Raw genomic sequence first — 19,024 nt, forward strand, 5'->3', positions numbered from 1 at the left:
GCGGGCGGGGATGCGAGGGATGCGGGCGGGGATGCGGGTGGGGATGCGGGCGGGGATGCGGGCGGGGATGCGGGGGATGCGGGCGGGGATGCGGGTGGGGATGCGGGGGATGCGGGGGATGCGGGCGGGGATGTGAGGGATGCGGGCGGGGATGAGAGGGATGCGGGTGGGGATGCGGGCGGGGATGCGAGGGATGCGGGCGGGGATGCGGGCGGGGATGCGGGCGGGGATGCGGGTGGGGATGCGGGCGGGGATGTGAGGGATGCGGGCGGGGATGAGAGGGATGCGGGTGGGGATGCGGGCGGGGATGCGGGTGGGGATGCGGGCGGGGATGCGAGGGATGCGGGTGGGGATGCGGGCGGGGATGCGAGGGATGCGGGGGATGCAGGCGGGGATGCGAGGGATGCAGGGGATGAGGGCGGGGATGCGGGGGATGCGGGTGGGGATGCGGGCGGGGATGCGAGGGATGCGGGTGGGGATGCGGGCGGGGGTGCGAGGGATGCGGGGGATGCGGGTGGGGATGCGGGTGGGGATGCGGGCGGGGATGAGAGGGATGTGGGCGGGGATGAGAGGGATGCGGGCGGGGATGCGGGCAGGGAGGGTGAAGGCTCCCGCGCATCCTCGCGGAGCAGGAGGGGTCTCACCGACCCCACAAATCGAGAAGTGGACGACCCGCTGAAGCGAACAACGTCTCGGCGTGCACCGCGTGCGACCGGGGCAGCAGCGAGCCCGAGCTGACCCGTTAATTGCCCTGGCAGCCGGGAGGGAACTCGAGCCGGGTCACCTCTGATATTAATAAGTTTGGCGGCGAGCCCGTGCCCCGTTAGCACCATGGCAGCGGCCCGGGCCCCGGTGCTCGCTGCAGTACGCAGGCTGTTCTGCTTGGTGCATTTTGGTTTTCCTCTACATTTTGGGAGGAGGGTAAGGAATTCCCGGGCTCTGCCGCGGCGTGGCAGCGAGCTCGTGCTGCTGCACGATGAACCGGGACAGCTGCTGCTTTCCCTGTGGCGGGGCCAGCGGGGACCCGAGAGGGCGGCTCGGTCCCCAGCGCCGGGCTGGACGCAGCTCCGCGCTTGCACCCAGAAACCACCTTGTCTTCATTTAGTACTGGATTTCCCTCGCACGGCGCGGGCGCCCGGCCGCGGGACACGGGCAGCTCTGGTGCAGCGCCGGGCCGGCCGCGCGGGGTCGTTTGGAGGAGCAGAGAGGGCACCGGAAAAAAATGAGTGAGATAAAGGGTCCTCCCCTAAAGCCCCTGTCTTTGAGCAAAGCGGGGACATGTGGTCAGCCTGCACCGCGGACACCCGCTCAGCTCTTGATGCCGCCCTCGAAGGAATCGACCTGCCAAAAAAGGCTGTTTATCTGTCTGGAAGGCTGGAAGATCTTCTACCGGCCGACCTGCCGCTGAGGGCGAAGGGAGGACACCCGACAACAAATCCTTTCTGGGAGATGCCGTTATTTGGGAAGGGGTTAATTATAGCACCGGCAGCGTGGGGGATGCTCCCTGTGCCAGGACTGGGCTCTGCCCCCCCCGAGAGGAAGCAATTTATTTTGGCCGCCCCTCTCTGCTGTGTCACCCGTGTTTACCGCCCAGGGGCGATGACAAACCTGCTCGGGTTGGGTCACCGCGTTCCTGTCGCCCTTTGAGCTCTGGCACAGCCCAGCCCCCAGTTCCAGCAACGGAAGGGGCTTTAATCCACGGAAGGGGCTTTAATCCACGCAGGAGCCTCAAGGTCGGCAGCAAAACTCACCGAGCTGCCCGGCTCGGTGTCTGCGCGATGTTTCGGGGCGCGGGCGCTGTGAAACAGCTGCTCGACAGCGCCCGCTCCCCATGTCACACCAGGGTCGGGGGCACCGCGGGGCCTGGGGTCCCACCCGCCCTGGGATGCCGATCGGACTCAGCCCCGGGAGCCTTTTCCTCCACCTCCAGCACACGCCGTTTAACCCCCGATTGCGCAGCCCGGCCGTGCAGCGCTGCAGGAGGAGGGCAATTACTTCGGGATTTATGAGCTGGTGCTGGGCCAGCTCCCGGCTCGGGTGACGGTGACGCCGGAGCTATTCCCGCCGGTGACACAGCACTTTGCGCCGCCACCGCTCCCCAAACCCGCCGCGGCACGGCCAGCCCCACGCCGGCCCAGCGCCCGGGCACACAGGACCTGTTTGTGGCATTTACCGGGGTTTTCAGTGCTGAAAGACGAGCTTGTGCTGGGCGACAGCGCTCCCAGGACAGCCGGGGAGGAGCGGGCGCTTGGCCCCACTCCAGCCTGGGTTTTGGGACTTCAGAGGCTCCACCTGCCCGGCCCGGCTCCCCTGTGCCCGTGGCAAACCCTGCCCAGCAAGGTGGCTCTTGCGAGAGCCATAAAGAGCCCCTTGTGCTGCCCGCGCCGAGCGCTGGGAGCGGAGGAGCAGAAGCCAAGTGCCGAGAGCCGCTTGGAAAGGGCCGGTGTTTTGCTCGCAGAGGGAACAAATCACCGAGCGGTTGCTGCGCCGCCGTTTCCCACACGCATACGTTAATGCTGAGCAATAAATGCAACAGTGCACACGAACCGGTGCCTCGTACCCGTGTTTGAGGGGAAGAGGAGCTGGGGCTGGTCCCTCCTGCACAGCTCAGGCGCCAAGACGTGGAATTCACGGCCTGAGCTGCAGAGCCAGGGAAGGCTCAGCCGCAGCAACCGCTCTGGTTGAGTTGTTAAACCCACACGAGCACAGGGAAGGGGGGTTTTTGTGCACAGGAGGGTCCAGCCCTCCCCAAAGCCCCGTCCTTGGGTCCCGGACCCCTGAGCATCCTTCCCTACGAGCGGCTGCACTGCGCGCCATCCAGCAGACGCCGGCACCGCACGCGCCGTGCGGCAGCACGACGGAGCCCCCGAGCTCCGGCACGATGTAGTGACCCCCAAAAATGCTTTGAAAAATGGTACCCTGGGGAAGCTGCTCTTCAACCCAAAATGGTGGCCAAGTGCCAATGCGCTGGTTGAATTTTGGTGCATAGTGCTTGAGAAAACAAAGGCGACCCAAGATGCTCCTTCCACCAACATCAGCTCAGCGAAACCAGAGCGGAGCAAATCAGCAGCAAACACCGCACGCAAACTTCACCCCGAGTACAAAACCATCTCCAGCGAAGAGTTCAGCAGAAAACGCAGCCGACTTACCTGAACCGACCCAAAGGCCAGAACGGGACCTGTGCAGCCAGAGGCGGGAACTGCAAAGCGTTCATCTCTCCATCGGGCAAAAGGTTACAAAGGCAGCCTAATTGTTAAACCTGCGCCTAAGCCAGGGACAGAAACGGCCACGTACCAGTGTGCGTCTGCCTGTGCGTCTCCAGGGCGTCCTCCTTGGAGAACTGGGCGCCGCACTGATCGCAGACCAGGGCCTTGGCGCCCGCTGGGGAGAGAAACGGGACAGGGTTAGTGCGGGGACGCCCAAACCGCCCCGGCGCCGCGAAGGGGCTGCGCGCCGAACGGCCCCGCCGCGGACCAGCGCCTGGCCTCACCGCATCCGGCCCAGCACGGCGAACGGCTTCTCGACAGAATACATTAATTGTTGTTTTCATCATTAAACATCAAAGCGTTTCATTAGTGCTGTAACCGAGCTGACCGGCATTGGTTTCCTGCCCCTTCCTTCCCACCACCGGCACCCGAGGACGCACGTGGGCCGGAACGCGGCGGCCGAGCGAGGAGTCGCGGCGAGGGGCGGGATGGGGTTCTCAGAAAACCACTATCAGCGTGTACCGGGTGAGGAGAACACAGCGGCAGATAAGAACCTGCCAGATAACGGGACATCGGCGATACGCGTGCGTCCCAAGCCGCCCGCGGCCGGGGTGCAGGCGGCGACCCCCCCGAGCGCCCTGTCCCCAGCACCAGGGGACGCGGAGAGGGCTTCACCCAAAAGGTGGCGGGGATGCATTAAAAAGAGGATTCCTTCGCCTTTAAATTGTCTGGGTAACGGCTGGCTCGCAGGCAGAAATATTTGGCAGCGGCGAAATTAAAAGTGATAAATTTTCTCGCCAAGCGCTGATCGATAATAGAGGTCTCATCTGTTAATCAATACGACAGTCTGCCTGTTTACTGTGCATATGTTGTTCTCCGCCGCCCTCGCCGCGATGTCAAGTTTGCATTCGAAACGAGCGGGTGCGCGGCCACGCGGCCGCTCGCCGGGGAGGGAAAGGGGCTGGGGGGGGCGGCCGAGCGGCCGCCGGGGCCGAAAATTCCTGGCAAGGGGAAAATAAACAGGGCGCTGGGCGGGAGGAGCCGGCGCTTACATAAGGAAGCACAGCGTGTACCAAAACACGGCCCCAAAAAAAGCCGGAGCTGTCAGAACAATGAGTACAGACGCGGGGCATTTTACAGCAGGCGCTGCCGTACAGTTTTATTTACAGTACCTCTTATCAGCGCGGGAACAGCACGCCGCCTGCCAGCTTCCAAAGGCCAGGACTCGGTGTTCTTTCCTCGAGTAGCTGTGTGTGCACTCCAGGCAGGGGAATTTTGTTCTGTTTTTTTTCTCTCATCAGCAAAACAAACCCTGGTCCAGCGCCAGGGCTCCTGCAACGTGCACGCGGAGCGGGGGAGGGCGGCGATCGCACATGTAAATAGTTCAAGGTTAATTTTACTATGTGAGTCACCGGGAAAAATGTCATCCAAGATCTGAGCTTATTATAACAGGGCTCAGAAAAACCAGCGCGGCTCGGTGTTTGTTATTAAAGGGAGCAGGGCACGCTGGAAAGCGGCGCATCCGCAGCCCTCACGGGGCTCTCGGCTCCCTCTCGCTCGCTCTCCGTGCTTTAACTGACACCCCCGGACACGATCGGCCCCTCCGAACACACGCCCGAGCTTGGGGAGGGTATTTTTAGCGAAAGCTTCGCGTTGCTCGCAGTACACAGACACCTCGGGACCATCGCCCCGACGGCCGGGACTCCGCGTGCTGCCAAGGGGCGGCTGCGCTTCGGCGCGAGCCTCGCGGCTGGCACCGGCTCCCCCGCCGCACATTTATATCCGCGCGAGCGAATTTATAGCTCCTGCCTCGGAAAGGTCCCTGCGAGCGAGCGGACGAGGAGCCAACGCTTTTTCCATCCGGCGCTTTCTGCACAGTCACGGCCCCCCCAGCCCCCCCGCCGCAAGGTCAGCGCTGCCCCGGCGCAGCGCCGGACGAGGGGCTCGGCTTATTCAATTCCCAAAAGCAAGGGCTCGGCCCCACACTGCGGGGTTTAAAGCAGCTCTTGGCAATGGGATGCCCCAAAGGGTGATGGCGAGCATCCCTGGTTCTGTCCCTGGTACCATCCCCACGAGCATCCCTGGTTCTGTCCCTGGTACCATCCCCACGAGCATCCCTGGTTCTGTCCCTGGTACCATCCCCACGAGCATCCCTGGTTCTGTCCCTGGTACCATCCCCATGAGCATCCCTGGTACTGTCCCTGGTACCATCCCCGCGAGCATCCCTGGTACCATCCCCGCGAGCATCCCTGGTACCATCCCTGCGAGCTCAGCTCTCTGGGCACAGGCAGGGCTGCTGGCTCCCTCCCCAAAGCCGGGCTCAGCTGGGCAGGTCTCAACACAGAGCTGGACGAGTTTTAGCTGCCCTCACCCCAACGGTACCTCCCAGCACCCATTCACTTTAATTACTTTATGGGGGATGAGAAACAGCCTCTCCAGTTTCAGCACTTGGCACAGTGGGAAGCAGTAAAACGTCCTGACCCGTCCTTCGCCGGCCTGTGTCCCCCTCCCCACCAGTGTCACCATTTCCCACCCACCATTGTCCCACAGACCGACTCACGGCGACTGTCACGGGGGCGAGAGGCTGCGGGGAGGGGGCTCCGAAAACACCAACGGTAGCCCAGGAAGGAGGAGGAAGATGGGAAATGGGTGATTTCCCGTGGCCGGTCGGGCTGGCAGCACCAACACCCCAATTTTGGCACAATGGCCCCAGCAGTACCCGGCAACATCTACTCCCCAGCACAGGGGATTAACAAAAATTTGGGATTATATATCCCTAACAAGCGGTAGTTGGTGAGAAGGGGGGGGGGGGGGGGGGGGGAAATATGGATTAAAAAAAAAATTGCCAAGTAAATTTATGCACTGTCGTCGCTTTACTACCTAATTAATTCAGTAATTTCAAAAACAATTTTATTTATGTTCCATTTACCACATCAAAAGTGCAAAGAAAAAAGCACCAAACCACACTGATGCTAAAATAATACCTCGGGCAGCTATTTTTAATCGGAAGAGAAAGAGCCACGCGGGTTGCGCGGCAGCTCCGCGGGCAGAGCGCGCAGAGCGGAGCCGCCAGCGCCCGCCCGGCTGCCGAAACGGCACTTGTCAAAAACACAAATCCATAATGGCCCGAGGCTCCTCTCCAATCTATTTTCTGCTCAGCTGGTTTTAAATGAAGTTATTATGAGTCATTAAAACACCCGCAAGCCTGTGGAAGTCAGCCAATTACAATTTTAAATTTAGCCTGTTCTCTACCCCATTCTCTTGTTTTCTTCTTTTTGCCCACATCAAGCTGCTTTTTGATTTTTATTATTGCCGTTATTATTATTATTGCTATTTCCCTTCTCCACTGCTTCACCCGAGCGGAAGAGACAGTCGTGAAAATCTCTGCGCTGAAAACACATCGCGGAGACCCAGAAAGGCCGAGATGCCGGAGCCGCAGAGCTCGGGGTGAGCGAGGCAAACGCCTTCGCCCCCTCGCCTCCCGAAGCGCCACCGAAAGGCCACAACCCAACACAAGATAAAACGGTTGAGGGGGCACCACGGGGCCTCCCCCGCCGGGAGGGGGCACGGGGGACCGGGCGGGTTTGGTGACGCGGCCGAGCCCACGAGCACCGTCTCGGCATCGGGGCAGGTGCTCCGGCTGCAGCTCCCGGGCGCCCGCAGCGGTTTGGGGCAGGACCGGGGGACGGAGCGGGGCCAGGGGGCTTTTCCGCATTGACAAAACATAAAACAACGCGGATTTTTAGCTGGGGAGCAGGAAAGGGCAGGTTCTGATACCCCCGGCCCCCGCTGCTCCTCGGCAGCGCCAGCGCAGCCCCGCGCGCTGCACAGCCCATAAAACTCCGAGCAGCCTCCAGACACTCCCGCAATCGTCCTCCATCAAAACACTTTGTCTTGCATACAGAGATGCGGCGGGCGCCGCGCGGAATACCAAATCAGGCCGTGACGGTGCGGGAGGCGGCTCCTTGGCAACCGGGGGGGCTCGCAGCCGCCGCGCGACAGGAAACAAAATCTGTCAAGCCTGTTGGGCAAATGATAAACATTAGCGGCATTAAAAAAACCCACAAAAGCCGTGCAAATGGCTGGCGAGCGCGCGGGGAGGGGCGGGGGGACGGCGCTGCGCCCCCTCCCCCGCCCAGGGCGGGGGTCCCCGCGGCAGCACCTCGGGGGAAGTTTGGGAAGTTCCCCCAGCAGCGCGGGCGGGGGGACACGCGTTTCGGGGTGAGCACCCACAGCGCTGCACCTCGGGGCCCCGGGGAGCGCTGCGGCGGGGGGTCCGGCACCCCCAAAACCGGGGGGCGGCGGGGGAACGATAAACACGTTTCACCAGGTGAGGGAGGGGGAGCGGCTGGCTCTGCCCCAGCAGCCGGCCGGGCACCCGGCCAAAACGGGAGCTCACAGGCAAACCATGTTCCTCTGCTCCGGGCTCTCGAGGCAGAGAGGATGGGGGGAGGCGAGAGAAATGTATTTTTCATCAGCCAGTGTATAATTTATAAACAGCATTAAACAGTTTTTGTTTTCTTTCTTCCTCTCCCCCGTGTGCGCGGCTTGGCCGGCACTCAAGCCTGCATTAATTTCTGCTGTGGGTACAGTGTGTTCTTGGATGCACATCTGCGGATGATCATAAACGCGGGAACGCTGGCAGAACATCCAGACCTGCCGGCAGGCGCTGACATCACCCGGCACCGGGCGCGGGACGCCGGCCAGCCGGCCGGGGGGGCCGGGGCGCAGGGACCGCGGGGCCGCGCCGCCCCACCTGCGCCCCGGCCCCCAGCACGACCCGCCCCAGCACCGACCGGCCCCTCGTCCTTCCGAACGGGCGGTTCGGCAACCACCGGGTCACAAGCAAGCGTGGCCACCAAAACCGGCCGTGGCAAAGATGCCCGCGTAGGGTGGCACTGGGACCGGTGTCCCCGGTCACATCCACAGCCCTTCTTAACCACCCAGCGAGGGGCTGCGCGCCCCCCTTGCTGCCCCCAGCGATTCCTCTTTCTGGGACGGGGCAGCTCCTCGTACCGTCCTCACGGGGTTCTGGGAGCGCGTCTGCGCGGCGGCGCGCAGGGAACGGCTTTACGTGGCATTAAAGGCTTTATGGCATTTACGCTTTACATCGCAGCGTAAACATGCGGCTGCGAGGCCGAGGGGACACTGCAACCCCCCAGGACCGGGCCCTGGTTTGTTCCTTAGTGTAAACGCTCCTTTAGCACCAGCTCCCTCCCAAAGCCGCGGGGATGGGGATGGTTGTGATGCCACCTCCGCTGACCCAGCGAGCGCTGCCTCTGGCACCGGGGGCAGCCGCAGGACGGGGCGCCGGGGACCGTCCCAGCCCGGCGCTCTGCTCCCCGCTGAGCACCGTCCAGAGCCGCCGTGCCGAGAGCAGCCCCGCGTCCTGCCGGGGAGCCAGGGAGAGGTGCAAAGGTCTCCGCTTTAATAAATACCAGCGCTGGAATGCGCGGCGGCTGTTTGCGAGCGCCGGGCAGAGCTCCCCGCCCCCGGCTCGAAAAAATAAATTACAAAATAATAATTAATCTGCGCGATGACGGGCTTGGCGCAGCAACCACTGTACATACTGTACCCGCACGGCTGGACGCCCGCCAGGGCCGGGCCGCGAGCCAGAGCGACCGTAACAAACACGAGCCGCGCCAGGGCCGGGGGACAAACAGCATCGGGGGGGGAGAACAGCGCTGGGGGGAGAACAGCATCGGGGGAACAAACAGCATCGGGGGGACAAACAGCATCGGGGGGACGAACAGCATCGGGGGGACAAACAGCATCGGGGGGACAAACAGCATCGGGGGGACAAACAGCATCGGGGGGACAAACAGCATCGGGGGAACAAACAGCATCGGGGGGACAAACAGCATCGGGGGGACGAACAGCATCGGGGGGACGAACAGCATCGGGGGAACAAACAGCATCGGGGGGACAAACAGCATCGGGGGGACGAACAGCATGGGGGGAACAAACAGCATCGGGGGGACAAACAGCATCGGGGGGACAAACAGCATCGAGGGGACAAACAGCATCGGGGGGACAAACAGCATCGGGGGGACCAACAGCATCGGGGGAACAAACAGCATCGGGGGGACAAACAGCATCGGGGGGACAAACAGCATCGGGGGGACAAACAGCATCGGGGAACAAACAGCATCGGGGGGACAAACAGCATCGGGGGGACAAACAGCATCGGGGGAACAAACAGCATCGGGGAACAAACAGCATCGGGGGGACAAACAGCATCGGGGGGACAAACAGCATCGGGGGGACAAACAGCATCGGGGGGACGAACAGCATGGGGGGGATGAACAGCATGGGGGGGATGAACAGCATGGGGGGGATGAACAGCATGGGGGGGGACAAACAGCATTGGGGGGGACGAACAGCATCGGGGGGACGAACAGCATGGGGGGGAACAAACAGCATCGGGGGAACAAACAGCATCGGGGGGATGAACAGCATCGGGGGGATGAACAGCATTGAGGAGACGAACAGCATGGGGGGGGACGAACAGCATGGGGGGGGACGAACAGCATCAGGGGGCACGAACAGCATGGGGTGGATGAACAGCATGGGGGGGGGCAAAAAGCATCGGGGGGACGAACAGCATCGGGGGGGACAAACAGCATGGGGGGGACAAACAGCATGGGGGGGACAAACAGCATGGGGGGGGCCAAACAGCATGGGGGGGGACAAACAGCATGAGGGGGACAAACAGCATCGCAGGGGGACGAACAGCATCGGGGGGGACAAACAGCATTGGGGAGGGATGAACAGCATGGGGGGGACAAACAGCATCGGGGAGGGATGAACAGCATCGGGGGGGACGAACAGCATTTCGGGGGGGGACAAACAGCATTTCGGGAGACGGGTATCCAAGCACCGGAGGGATCTGCACCCCAGTGCCATGGGAAACGGGGCGGGGGGGGGAAATAAATACAAAAATAGAGGAAAAAAAAGAGAAAAATCTCTAAAATACAATGAAGTTGCTGGCAAAGCGACCTGCAAGCAGAGCTCTGGGCAGCACCGGCCGCCCCGGCTGGTTTGTGCCAACGGAGGGCGCAGGGACGCGTTGGGTCCGGCCGCGATTGTCCGGTCACACGCCGCGGAGGGGCTGCCGGGACCACCAGCCCCGCGGCCGGCCCGGCACAGGCTGCCCAGCCGCGCGGCGCCCCAGCCCTTCCTATCCATTTAATTAAAGGGCCTGCATCCTGTGGACCTGCTTGCTAGATTCATTAGGCAGAGGACGCCTAATTCCGCAGCGGCTTCGCTAACGAAGCTGCCGTGGGCGCCCGTGCGCGAGGAGCGCGGGGAGGGACGCGCGGGAGGCGACGCTCGCGCCGAGCGCGGGGCTGCGCAGCGAGCGGCTGCACCGTGCGCCCAGCCCGCTATTCCCAGCTGCCAGCCCAGAAAATATTTCCCCAATTAAGGGACTGAAAACGAACTCCAAACTAGAAAATTTAAATAAATCAGATTACTGGGGACCGGAGAACAAGTTTGCAATGCGCAGCCCTGGGAAGGTACAGCAGCTCCACACGTGTCTCCTCCAGACGAGACGCGTGAGCTGGGCGGCTGCAGCACCCCTGGGTGGGCCCTGAGAGCATCCCCTCCATCCCCCCCACATCCTCCCCCGCATCCCCCCATCCCCAACCCACCTGAGTGAGCCAGTAAGTGCATTCGCAGCCGCAAGCTGTCCAGGAACCGCTTCCCGCACAGCTCACATCCGTACGTCTTCATCCCGCTGTGCAGCTTCCTGGGGAGAGCAGAGAGGGGTCAGTGCTGCCGCGGGGGGACAGGGCCCCCAAACCCCGCCGGGACGCCGCCCGCCGTCCACACCCCGCGCATCGCCCCAAACCGGCGCTGGCTCCATGTGGCACCCCAGGACCGACGAGGTGACCCTCTCATGTTTGATGTTTGGTATCATTACTGAAGTTAATAAACCAAATCAATCTGAACTCTAGAGCTAATGCAAAGAACGTGTTGGCAAACTTCTTCCCCGCGCACAAGCGCTTTTGAAAAGGGCACTGTACTCCAGAAAAAAATACATTAAAGATGTTTGTGTGTGTTTCTAACCAAATCCCAATTTCCATCCAAATTCGGCGCGACACAAAGCACAAGCAAAGAACCAAAGTGCCAGCTCGCAAACAGGAAACGCGCTGCTCACCATTTCCTGGCAGCACGCGGCACCAACGCAGCTACGCCCGGGCAGGCGTGCACAACCGCCGCTGCGGCGGCAGAGCCGCGTCGCCGGCCCGCGCCACGCCAGGGCTGAGCATCCCGCATCCCGCACCCCCCGAGGGCTGAGCATCCCGCATCCCGCATCCCCCGAGGGCTGAGCATCCTGCATCCCGCATCCCCCGAGGGCTGAGCATCCTGCATCCCGCATCCCCCGAGGGCCGAGCATCCTGCATCCCGCATCCCCCGAGGGCCGAGCATCCCGGGGAGCAGGAGCGGGGTTTGGGTACCACTCACAGCACCTCCCCTGCTTTGCCATGGTGGGCAGCAGACGGTGACCGTGGCCGCACTGGCCAGATCCGCGTTATTTCCCTCTCTTTGCCACCGAGATGCTGATGCTTTGGCTCCGGATACCAAGTGACCCTCACAGAGTGGAGCTCCCTGCCAAACACGATAACCCCAAACAGACGGTATTTGCACAGACCGGGGCACAAGTGTAGGACACGCACCGTCCACCCGCTCACGGCGCTGTCACTGCCCCCAGGCAGCCCCTCCCAAGTGGCTCCGTGCTCCACAGCAGCTCTGATAACCCCCCCAAGCCGCAAACACAACCCCCTCCCCACCAGCCGCGCCTCGGGGAGCACGAGCCGCTCGCACCGAGGGCTCGCGCAGGAGCACGTGCGACGTTTCAGAATCGGATGCTGTAAACACAGAAGTATTTGTACGTGTTTGAGGAGCAACACGGCACATCGCCGCGTGCCGACCTCTGATCGCAGCCACCATTTATCATCGCGCTGCGACACCACGGGTGTATTTTTATTGCCTTGTTGCCAAAGACAAAACAGAAACGGTCTTGTCCGGGGCTCGAGGCCGAACCTCCTCCCTGCGCCGCTCCCGCGGGAGGGCCGGGACGGCTGCAGGGGCTGCAGGGGCCGCTCGGCTCTGCGGCGGCTGCGCGGGGAGACCGAGCCGCGCCTGAGCTTTATTTCCAGACCCTGGGCTGAGTTCTACAGGCGTGAAGCTGTTGCTCCACGGAGCCCCGGCCGGAACACCCCTTGCCCCACGGCAGAGACCCATTCCCTTGCAAAGCAGCAGCCCCGCGTCCCGTCCCGCATCCCGCCCTCAGGGACGCAGAACAGCAGCGCTGGACCACAGGAGGGACCCAGCGCCGCTTGGCAGCGAGCAAATGCGGTGGAGCAGAAAGGGAGCAGAGAGGAAAAGAGCAGAAGTTAGTTTCAACTTTGCTGTATAATGTAATTATTAATCAGGCTTGTCCTGAATTCACTGTGTCATGGCGGAGGATTAAGAGTCACACACGAATTCAGGCCAAGAAGGTTTACGATCCAAAGGGTTTATCCGCCTGGCAAAAATAAATAAACCAGCAGCCTCCTGATGGGCTTCTGCTGCCAAGGAGTCAGCAACAGAACTGACAACCTCCTCGTTTGGCATTTTTAATTGGGGCCCTGCCTGCCACCCCTCCCCGGCTCGGCTGCTCTCGCTCCTGCACTCAACGCTGGGTTTAAACCGCTCTGCTGGGAAACGGCGGCGCCCCCCGTGCCAACGCGCGGCGCCCCCCGTGCCAACGCGCGGCGCCCCCCGTGCCAACGCGCGGCGCTCGCGCTGCGAGGCCGGAACGCCTTGTCAGTGAAACGAAGTGCAATTCGTTAATTAGTTCAAGTAAAACTTGGATTTATATTTTTTTTAATTTAAAGCAAGTCTCAAGGAATACAGCAGAAACAAAAGGACAAGTTTCCTTTGTCTGCGTCACCTACAGGAACCGCAGCACAACCAGCACGGACCCCAAACCCAGGAACCGGCGCCTGCGCCCGCCCCGGCGCTGCGGCCCCGTCCCGCCGCCTCCTCTCGTTTCAACGCACCGCTGCTCAGCCACTAATTTATTTGCAATATCTCTACGACAAATTTCAGCGGCAACAAAAGTTTCCCATTCGGCGCCTGCTTATAGGACGATCTTATCGCTCGCCATCTTGCACGGTCTCTTTCAACAAGGTCTTAAAGCGCTTTATCTGCTCGGTTTCCCGGTAGCAAAATATGATTGAAATGTTCTATTTCTGCTCGCCGGATTAAGGAGATGTTGCAAAACTGCACAAAAACCTGGCAGATGTAAGCAAGGTATTACGGCTGCTCGGGCTGTTAAGATCTGAGGGGAAAGATCAATATGTGCTTCTAAAGTTGTGCCTCTAGAAAGGGGGGAGAAGTTGAGGACATTGAAATACATCAGTCCTTAGCAACGCCGCCCAAAGTTGAGCTCTAAAAGATAAACCACACTTTACTATTTCAACCTGATGCTGAAATGACCCTCTCTGCACTCCCTTTCTCCTCCACCAGCACCTCAGCCAAGAAGACGCTTGTGGGATGGGGAGCAGCGCAGGTTTGCCGGGCGGTGAGGATGATGAGGGGTGAGGATGCTCGTGTGGGGGCACCCGGGCCGGACCCACCGTGCGGTGACACCCCCACCCCAGCGCCGGCTGGCCCCTCGCAAACCGCCGGTAATTAAAAAGGCCTGTAAAAGCCCTGCAAAAAGCACTTCAAAGAGACGGCGACTCCGGCGAGACCGCGCGGTGTAAAAATTACGAGTTTCCCCCCACAGGGAGCTGTGTGTGAAGAGCCCGGGACGGGCGGCAAACGCTGCTGCCCGCTCCTGGGGATGCGGGGGCTCCGTGGAGCATCCTGGGGGTTGTGGGTGCTCCGCGGAGCATCTCAGGGGATGTGGGAGCTCAATGGAGCATCCCGGGGGATGTGGGGGCTCTGTGGAGCATCCTGGGGGCCGTGGGTGCTCCGTGGAGCATCCCGGGGGATGCGGGAGCTCAATGGAGCATCTCAGTGGATGCGGGAGCTCGATGGAGCATCCCGGGGGATGTGGGGGCTCCGTGGAGCATGCCCAGGGCTGTGGGGGCTCCGTGGAGCATCCCGGTGCCACGGGTACCAGCGCTGCCCTGGTACCAAAGGCCACCACAAGCGGACCACGAGCCCCCCTGCCACCGCGAGGCAGCTCCTGCTCTGCCACTCGACAACCTGCAAACCCACCGTCCGCGACTCCCCGTGCGGCTCCGGGCGCCCCGCCGCGGAGCAGCCCCGCCGCCCGCCCGCCGCACCAGACACACGGCTTGGGGCTCTTTGATTACTTTTAACTGTGTATTTTTCCCCCTCAAACACAGTGAATACAATGGTTGGGAAATTTGACAGAAAACTATTCCGAGCCATTTATTGCCTTAATGCGCACCTTTGTCCAACAGGCAGTTTTGACAGGAGTGATAAATTCCAAATTTATGTCAACAGAGCATATGTTGAACACCTCATTTCTGAGCTAAAGCGGCATGCTGCCCCATAAATCACCCTTCTGTTTGAAATGAAAGTAGATTACGGGCCCGTGTTATTGAGCAGTTAGAGCCACAGCCGTATAAATCAGAACTTTTAACTCCAGGCGATCCGTTCTGCAATTAACTAAAGGGCACTTTGTCATCCCGGCCCGGGCGCGGCGCGGGGGCCACCGGCTACCGGGGCCAGCAGAGCCCCCGGCGCCGAGGGAAGCGCCGGGCGGCAGCTCCACCGGGACCTGTGGAGCAGCGAACCTGCGGCAAATCCGCAGCATCCTCGTGAATCCGCGCCCGTGCAACAGGTCGGGACCCTCGTCCCGCAGCGTCTTTGGGGCACGCGGCCCCTCGCCCTCCCGCAGCATCCCTGGGGGTCTATGTATTTATCCTTTGGATGTATTTGCTCATCCCTTCGGATGCCGCGGCGCACGCGGGCGGGGGCAGGTCGTGCCCGCCGGAGCAGCCGGCGCTATAAAAAGATTCAGACGCTAAGTATTTCCTTTCCCATAAAATATTCATTGCCGCGTGCGAGAGCCGGGGAGCAGAAACCTCCAGCGGCCCCAACTTTGTGCCGCAGCAATAACAGCGTTTTATAGGAGCCTCCGGGTTTTATTTATCCAGGGCGGCTGCCGGCCGGCGCATCCCCAGGCACCGAACGCCGGGCGGGCAAACCGGGCACCAGCATCACATCCCCGGTGTGACCACGCTAAATAATCACCCCAAACCCCCATCTCCTCCCTCGCCCCAGTAAATCGACACACAAATCAATTCATGCCCTGCTGTATTTTCTCAAGACGGGTGGCGGTGCCAGGGCTCGTTTGCCGCAGGATCTCGCAGCTCGCCAAGGTTGGCGGGCAGCACAGCACCAACAAACCAGCAACTGCAAACGGGCATCAGCAAACCGGCATCGGCAAACGGGCATCGGCAAATGGGCATCGGCAAACGGGCATTGGCAAACCGGCATCGGCAAACCGGCATCGGCAAACCGGCATCGGCAAACAGGCATCCCGCATCCACCGACAGGGCGAGTCCCCCCGACAGCGTGATTTACAACACGCGGGGACACGGGGCCGGGAGGACACTCGAGACGCTCACGCCGGCCTGGGGACCCGGCGCTGGGGACATTGGCACCGTCACTGTGCCGCCCTCATCTCCCAACTCGGAGGATTAAAATAGCCGGGAGAGCTATTAAGGGCAGGGGGAAGGGGGAAGGGAGCCGAGACCTTCCTTTCGGTTTAATAAATCAAGGGAAAAAACAAACAAACAACAAAACCAAAGCGCCCTCAAACCACAACAGCTCCTAAAATAAACAAATACAGAAATTCACCTTACGGGAGCTGGAAATAAAGAGTTTCCTGTTTCTGAAGTTAAAAAAAGGGGGGAGGGGAGGGCTATCGATAGAGCCCTCGAACCGCTCACCCGTACGATACGTTTATCATGAGCCAATTCACGGGCTCCAGCCGGAGGCTGTGCCGTGACATCCCCTCCGCACGACGCCACCGCTGCCCCTCCAAAGAGCCGGAGCCGCGTCGTCCTGCTCCGCCTGCCCGGCGCAGACCCGGCACAAAGCGCCAGGAGCTGCTCCCGAGGGCGTTCAGCGCCCGCCGCCCGCACCAACGCGGACGGACGGGCAGGACCTCGCCGAACCTCCCACCTTCCCGAGCACGGCAAACCGGCAGCAGAGAGATCATTATTATTGCTATGATTATTTTTTAATTACTGCAATGGGGGACACCCCCACACCTCCACAGTGCCCCCACTGACACCTGAGACCAGAGCAGAACACCCGAATTCTCACACGTGGAGCAGCGGGCTGGAGCGCGAGCATCAAGGGGTTAACGCGCGGCAGCGCAGCTGAGAATAACCGGCGCTAATTCGGCCGTCCAAAATCATCATCCCCATTCTTCGGGCATCTGGTGACAGTGACGCGGGGCCGGAGGGCCGAGCGCTGTCTCGGGTGCGGTGACCCCGCTGCGCCCGCCGCTGAGCAAACACGACGCGGTGTCAGGGGCGGCACAGAGCGCGGGGCTCGCGGAAATAGGAGGAAATTTCAACAAGAAAGCAAAGTGACCTTCGCGCCGAGCACATCTGCTGCAGCGGCAGCGTGACTGCTCCCATGCTTTGATTCCTAATTCAGAAATAATAAGCGGTTCGCACATTCCAAGTTTAAAAATACGTTCATCAGCTGGTTTCCGCGGCGGCACGTGCGCCGCGCGGCACCGGCGCGGGCTGCGCTGCGGCCCCGCGAGCCCAGCAGCGGGGACGGGGAGCCGGGCCCTGGGTGCTGCTCAAAGGACTCCGAGGCAGGAGCTCTAGGGCAGGGGCATTTTTGTTACATTTCCACCGTTTTCAGTGGCTCGAGCCGGGGCCAGCGCTGGACACGGCGCAGCCCGGGTGGCACCCAGGGGCGAGCCCAGAGCCTCCTCCCTGCGCTGAGCTCAGCGTTGGGCAGCACCCACAGCTCCTCTGGGTCCCTTGGGCCCCCACCCTCGCCCCGCTACAGGTGACACTGGTGTCCCCTCCCCAGCACATCCCTGTTCCACCCCCTGCACGGAACCGTGGCCGGGAACGGGCACAAATTCCCGGCAAACGGCGCCTCTCCCGAGAGCGGCCCCGATGCCGAGGAGTTTCATAAGGTAATCAAATATGCGAGAGATTCAACAAACTAATTTCAAGCACACACCTGGGGTCCTCTGATAATGTCGGTTGTGCCTGTACAGCGCAAGGATTAAAATTTCATAGAGTCATGATTTCATCAGCCGCTAAACTACAAAGGATTAATTAACAGCCGGGGAAGAGCTCACGGCTTGGAAATACAGTCTTAAGGAAAATATCTATCTCCGCTCTCCAGATGTCAGCGCGCGGGCGAATAAAGTGCTTTGATGAAAACACTTTCTTGGTATCAGCGGCTCCAAAACACGGTGTTTTTGCGTTGGGAACGAAGGATGCCCAGTTGGGCAGCGCGTCCTCCTGGGCGCTGAGGCTGCGGGCTCCCAGGACGCGACCGCTGGGTGCACGACGGGGTTCTGCACCCTATTTTGGGGCTGGGCAGCGATGCCCCCGGCTCGGCGGGAAGCGGGTCCCCTGTCCTTGGGAAGATGGATGGGCAGTGTCAGCGGGGCCGGCGCGGCTGCGACGGGGCACGGCGGCTGTCGGTGACGGATGCGCAGCCCGGCTGAGCAGCCGCGGACACACCGGGAACGCGCGGGTTCCGGGAAAAGCCGCTCCTGGCCCCCAGCTCCACCGCCCTGCTGCTTCCAGGACCGCCCGCGGGCGACAAACAACTCATTGTTCCAATCGGAAGCCAGGAGATGAACGTGGTGCACCTTGTCAAGGCAGTAAACTAACGCAGGTGTAGCGCCGGGCTTTGGGCGAGCCCAGAGCGCCCGTGGCAGGGAGGTGGCAGCAAGAGGGACCGGAGGTGACACAGCCCAGGGACAGCGAGCCAGGCCCTGCGTGGCCGGGTTTTCATCTGGCATTGGCATCAATAACCAGAATCCCCACACTTCTCTCCCCCTGGAAACAGCAGGGACCCCCCGGGATGCTCCTGCGGTGGCAAAGACCCTGCGGGAACATGGGGACAGGCGTCCCGGCACGAGCAGCGCGCTCAGCCCGGCTGGGCTGCGAACCGCCCGCCCTTCCAGCCCAGGGCCCGCGGCGGAGACACCAAACGCTCATTTTATCAGCGGTTCCTGGGCAGGATTTACTGCTGCTAAGGAGGGAGGTGTGAGCGGCGGGGGAGTCCGTGGGACGAGTCCGTGGGACGAGTCCATGGGACGGAGAGGGGAGACGGGGCTGCGCCTGTGGCCACCACGCGCCACCCTACAGTGAAACCCCCCTATGGAAAACATACATTGAGGACTGTGGAAGCATGGGGAGTCCCGCACCGGGGGTGGGCATGAGACCCACGACTTTCTCCCTCATTTTTCGGCTTTCTGCATCAGCTGGAACGCTGGTGCGCTGCCAGGAGGGGCGCTGCCCCGGCACCCGCAGCCTCGCTTGCCCCGCACCGTGTTCTGCTGAAGAAAATAAACAAATAGGTCCCGGGAGAGCCAAGTGTGAGCGCCAGCCAGCCCAGACCGCTCTGCGCGGCCGAGGGGACGCGGCGTCCCGGCACAGCGCAGCGCGGGCGCTGCTGAGCGCCGGAGCCCGCGCCAGCCCCCTCACCGGCACCGGCGCCCCTCCGCAACGCGCACAACGGGGTCCATGCAAATCCGGGAGCTTTTAAATTATATCCTTAATGAAACCAAATAAAGGCAGTTAAAAGGCAATTTGCTCAATTGGTGCTAATATTTAGGCACAGCATGTGGAAAA

General features: G+C 61.6%; 2 protein-coding genes across 7 annotated transcripts in view; both read right to left on the bottom strand.

Annotated features, from left to right (window-relative positions):
- Nucleotides 1-19,024, bottom strand: part of USP28 (ubiquitin specific peptidase 28) — a 74,824-nt gene that overhangs the window by 43,261 nt on the left and 12,539 nt on the right. The window contains exons 1-2 of one of the 2 annotated variants that reach the window (XM_082070497.1): nt 10,859-10,899; nt 3,295-3,381 (exon numbers count right to left, since the gene is read on the bottom strand). The exons of the other annotated variant lie outside the window; for it this stretch is intronic. The gene's annotated coding sequence lies outside the window, so the exon portion shown is untranslated. Of the gene's footprint in view, nt 1-3,294; nt 3,382-10,858; nt 10,900-19,024 lie in introns of those variants that run through there. 2 annotated transcript variants of the gene reach the window in all.
- The window catches only part of ZBTB16 (zinc finger and BTB domain containing 16), a 61,351-nt gene that overhangs the window by 16,392 nt on the left and 25,935 nt on the right, over nt 1-19,024 (bottom strand). For 4 of the 5 annotated variants that reach the window (XR_014185846.1, XM_082070503.1, XM_082070505.1 and 1 more), the window contains exons 3-4: nt 10,859-10,956; nt 3,295-3,381 (exon numbers count right to left, since the gene is read on the bottom strand). Coding sequence is in view for 4 of the 5 variants with exons in the window: in XM_082070503.1 (XP_081926629.1) it covers nt 3,295-3,381; nt 10,859-10,956 (185 nt within the window). In the remaining variant the exon portion in view is untranslated. The remainder of the gene's footprint in view (nt 1-3,294; nt 3,382-10,858; nt 10,957-19,024) is intronic. The other variant, XM_082070506.1, reaches the window with a different exon arrangement.

The sequence above is a fragment of the Streptopelia decaocto genome (assembly GCF_964273445.1).
Source record: "Streptopelia decaocto genome assembly, chromosome: 21".
Classification (NCBI taxonomy): Eukaryota; Metazoa; Chordata; class Aves; order Columbiformes; family Columbidae; genus Streptopelia; species Streptopelia decaocto.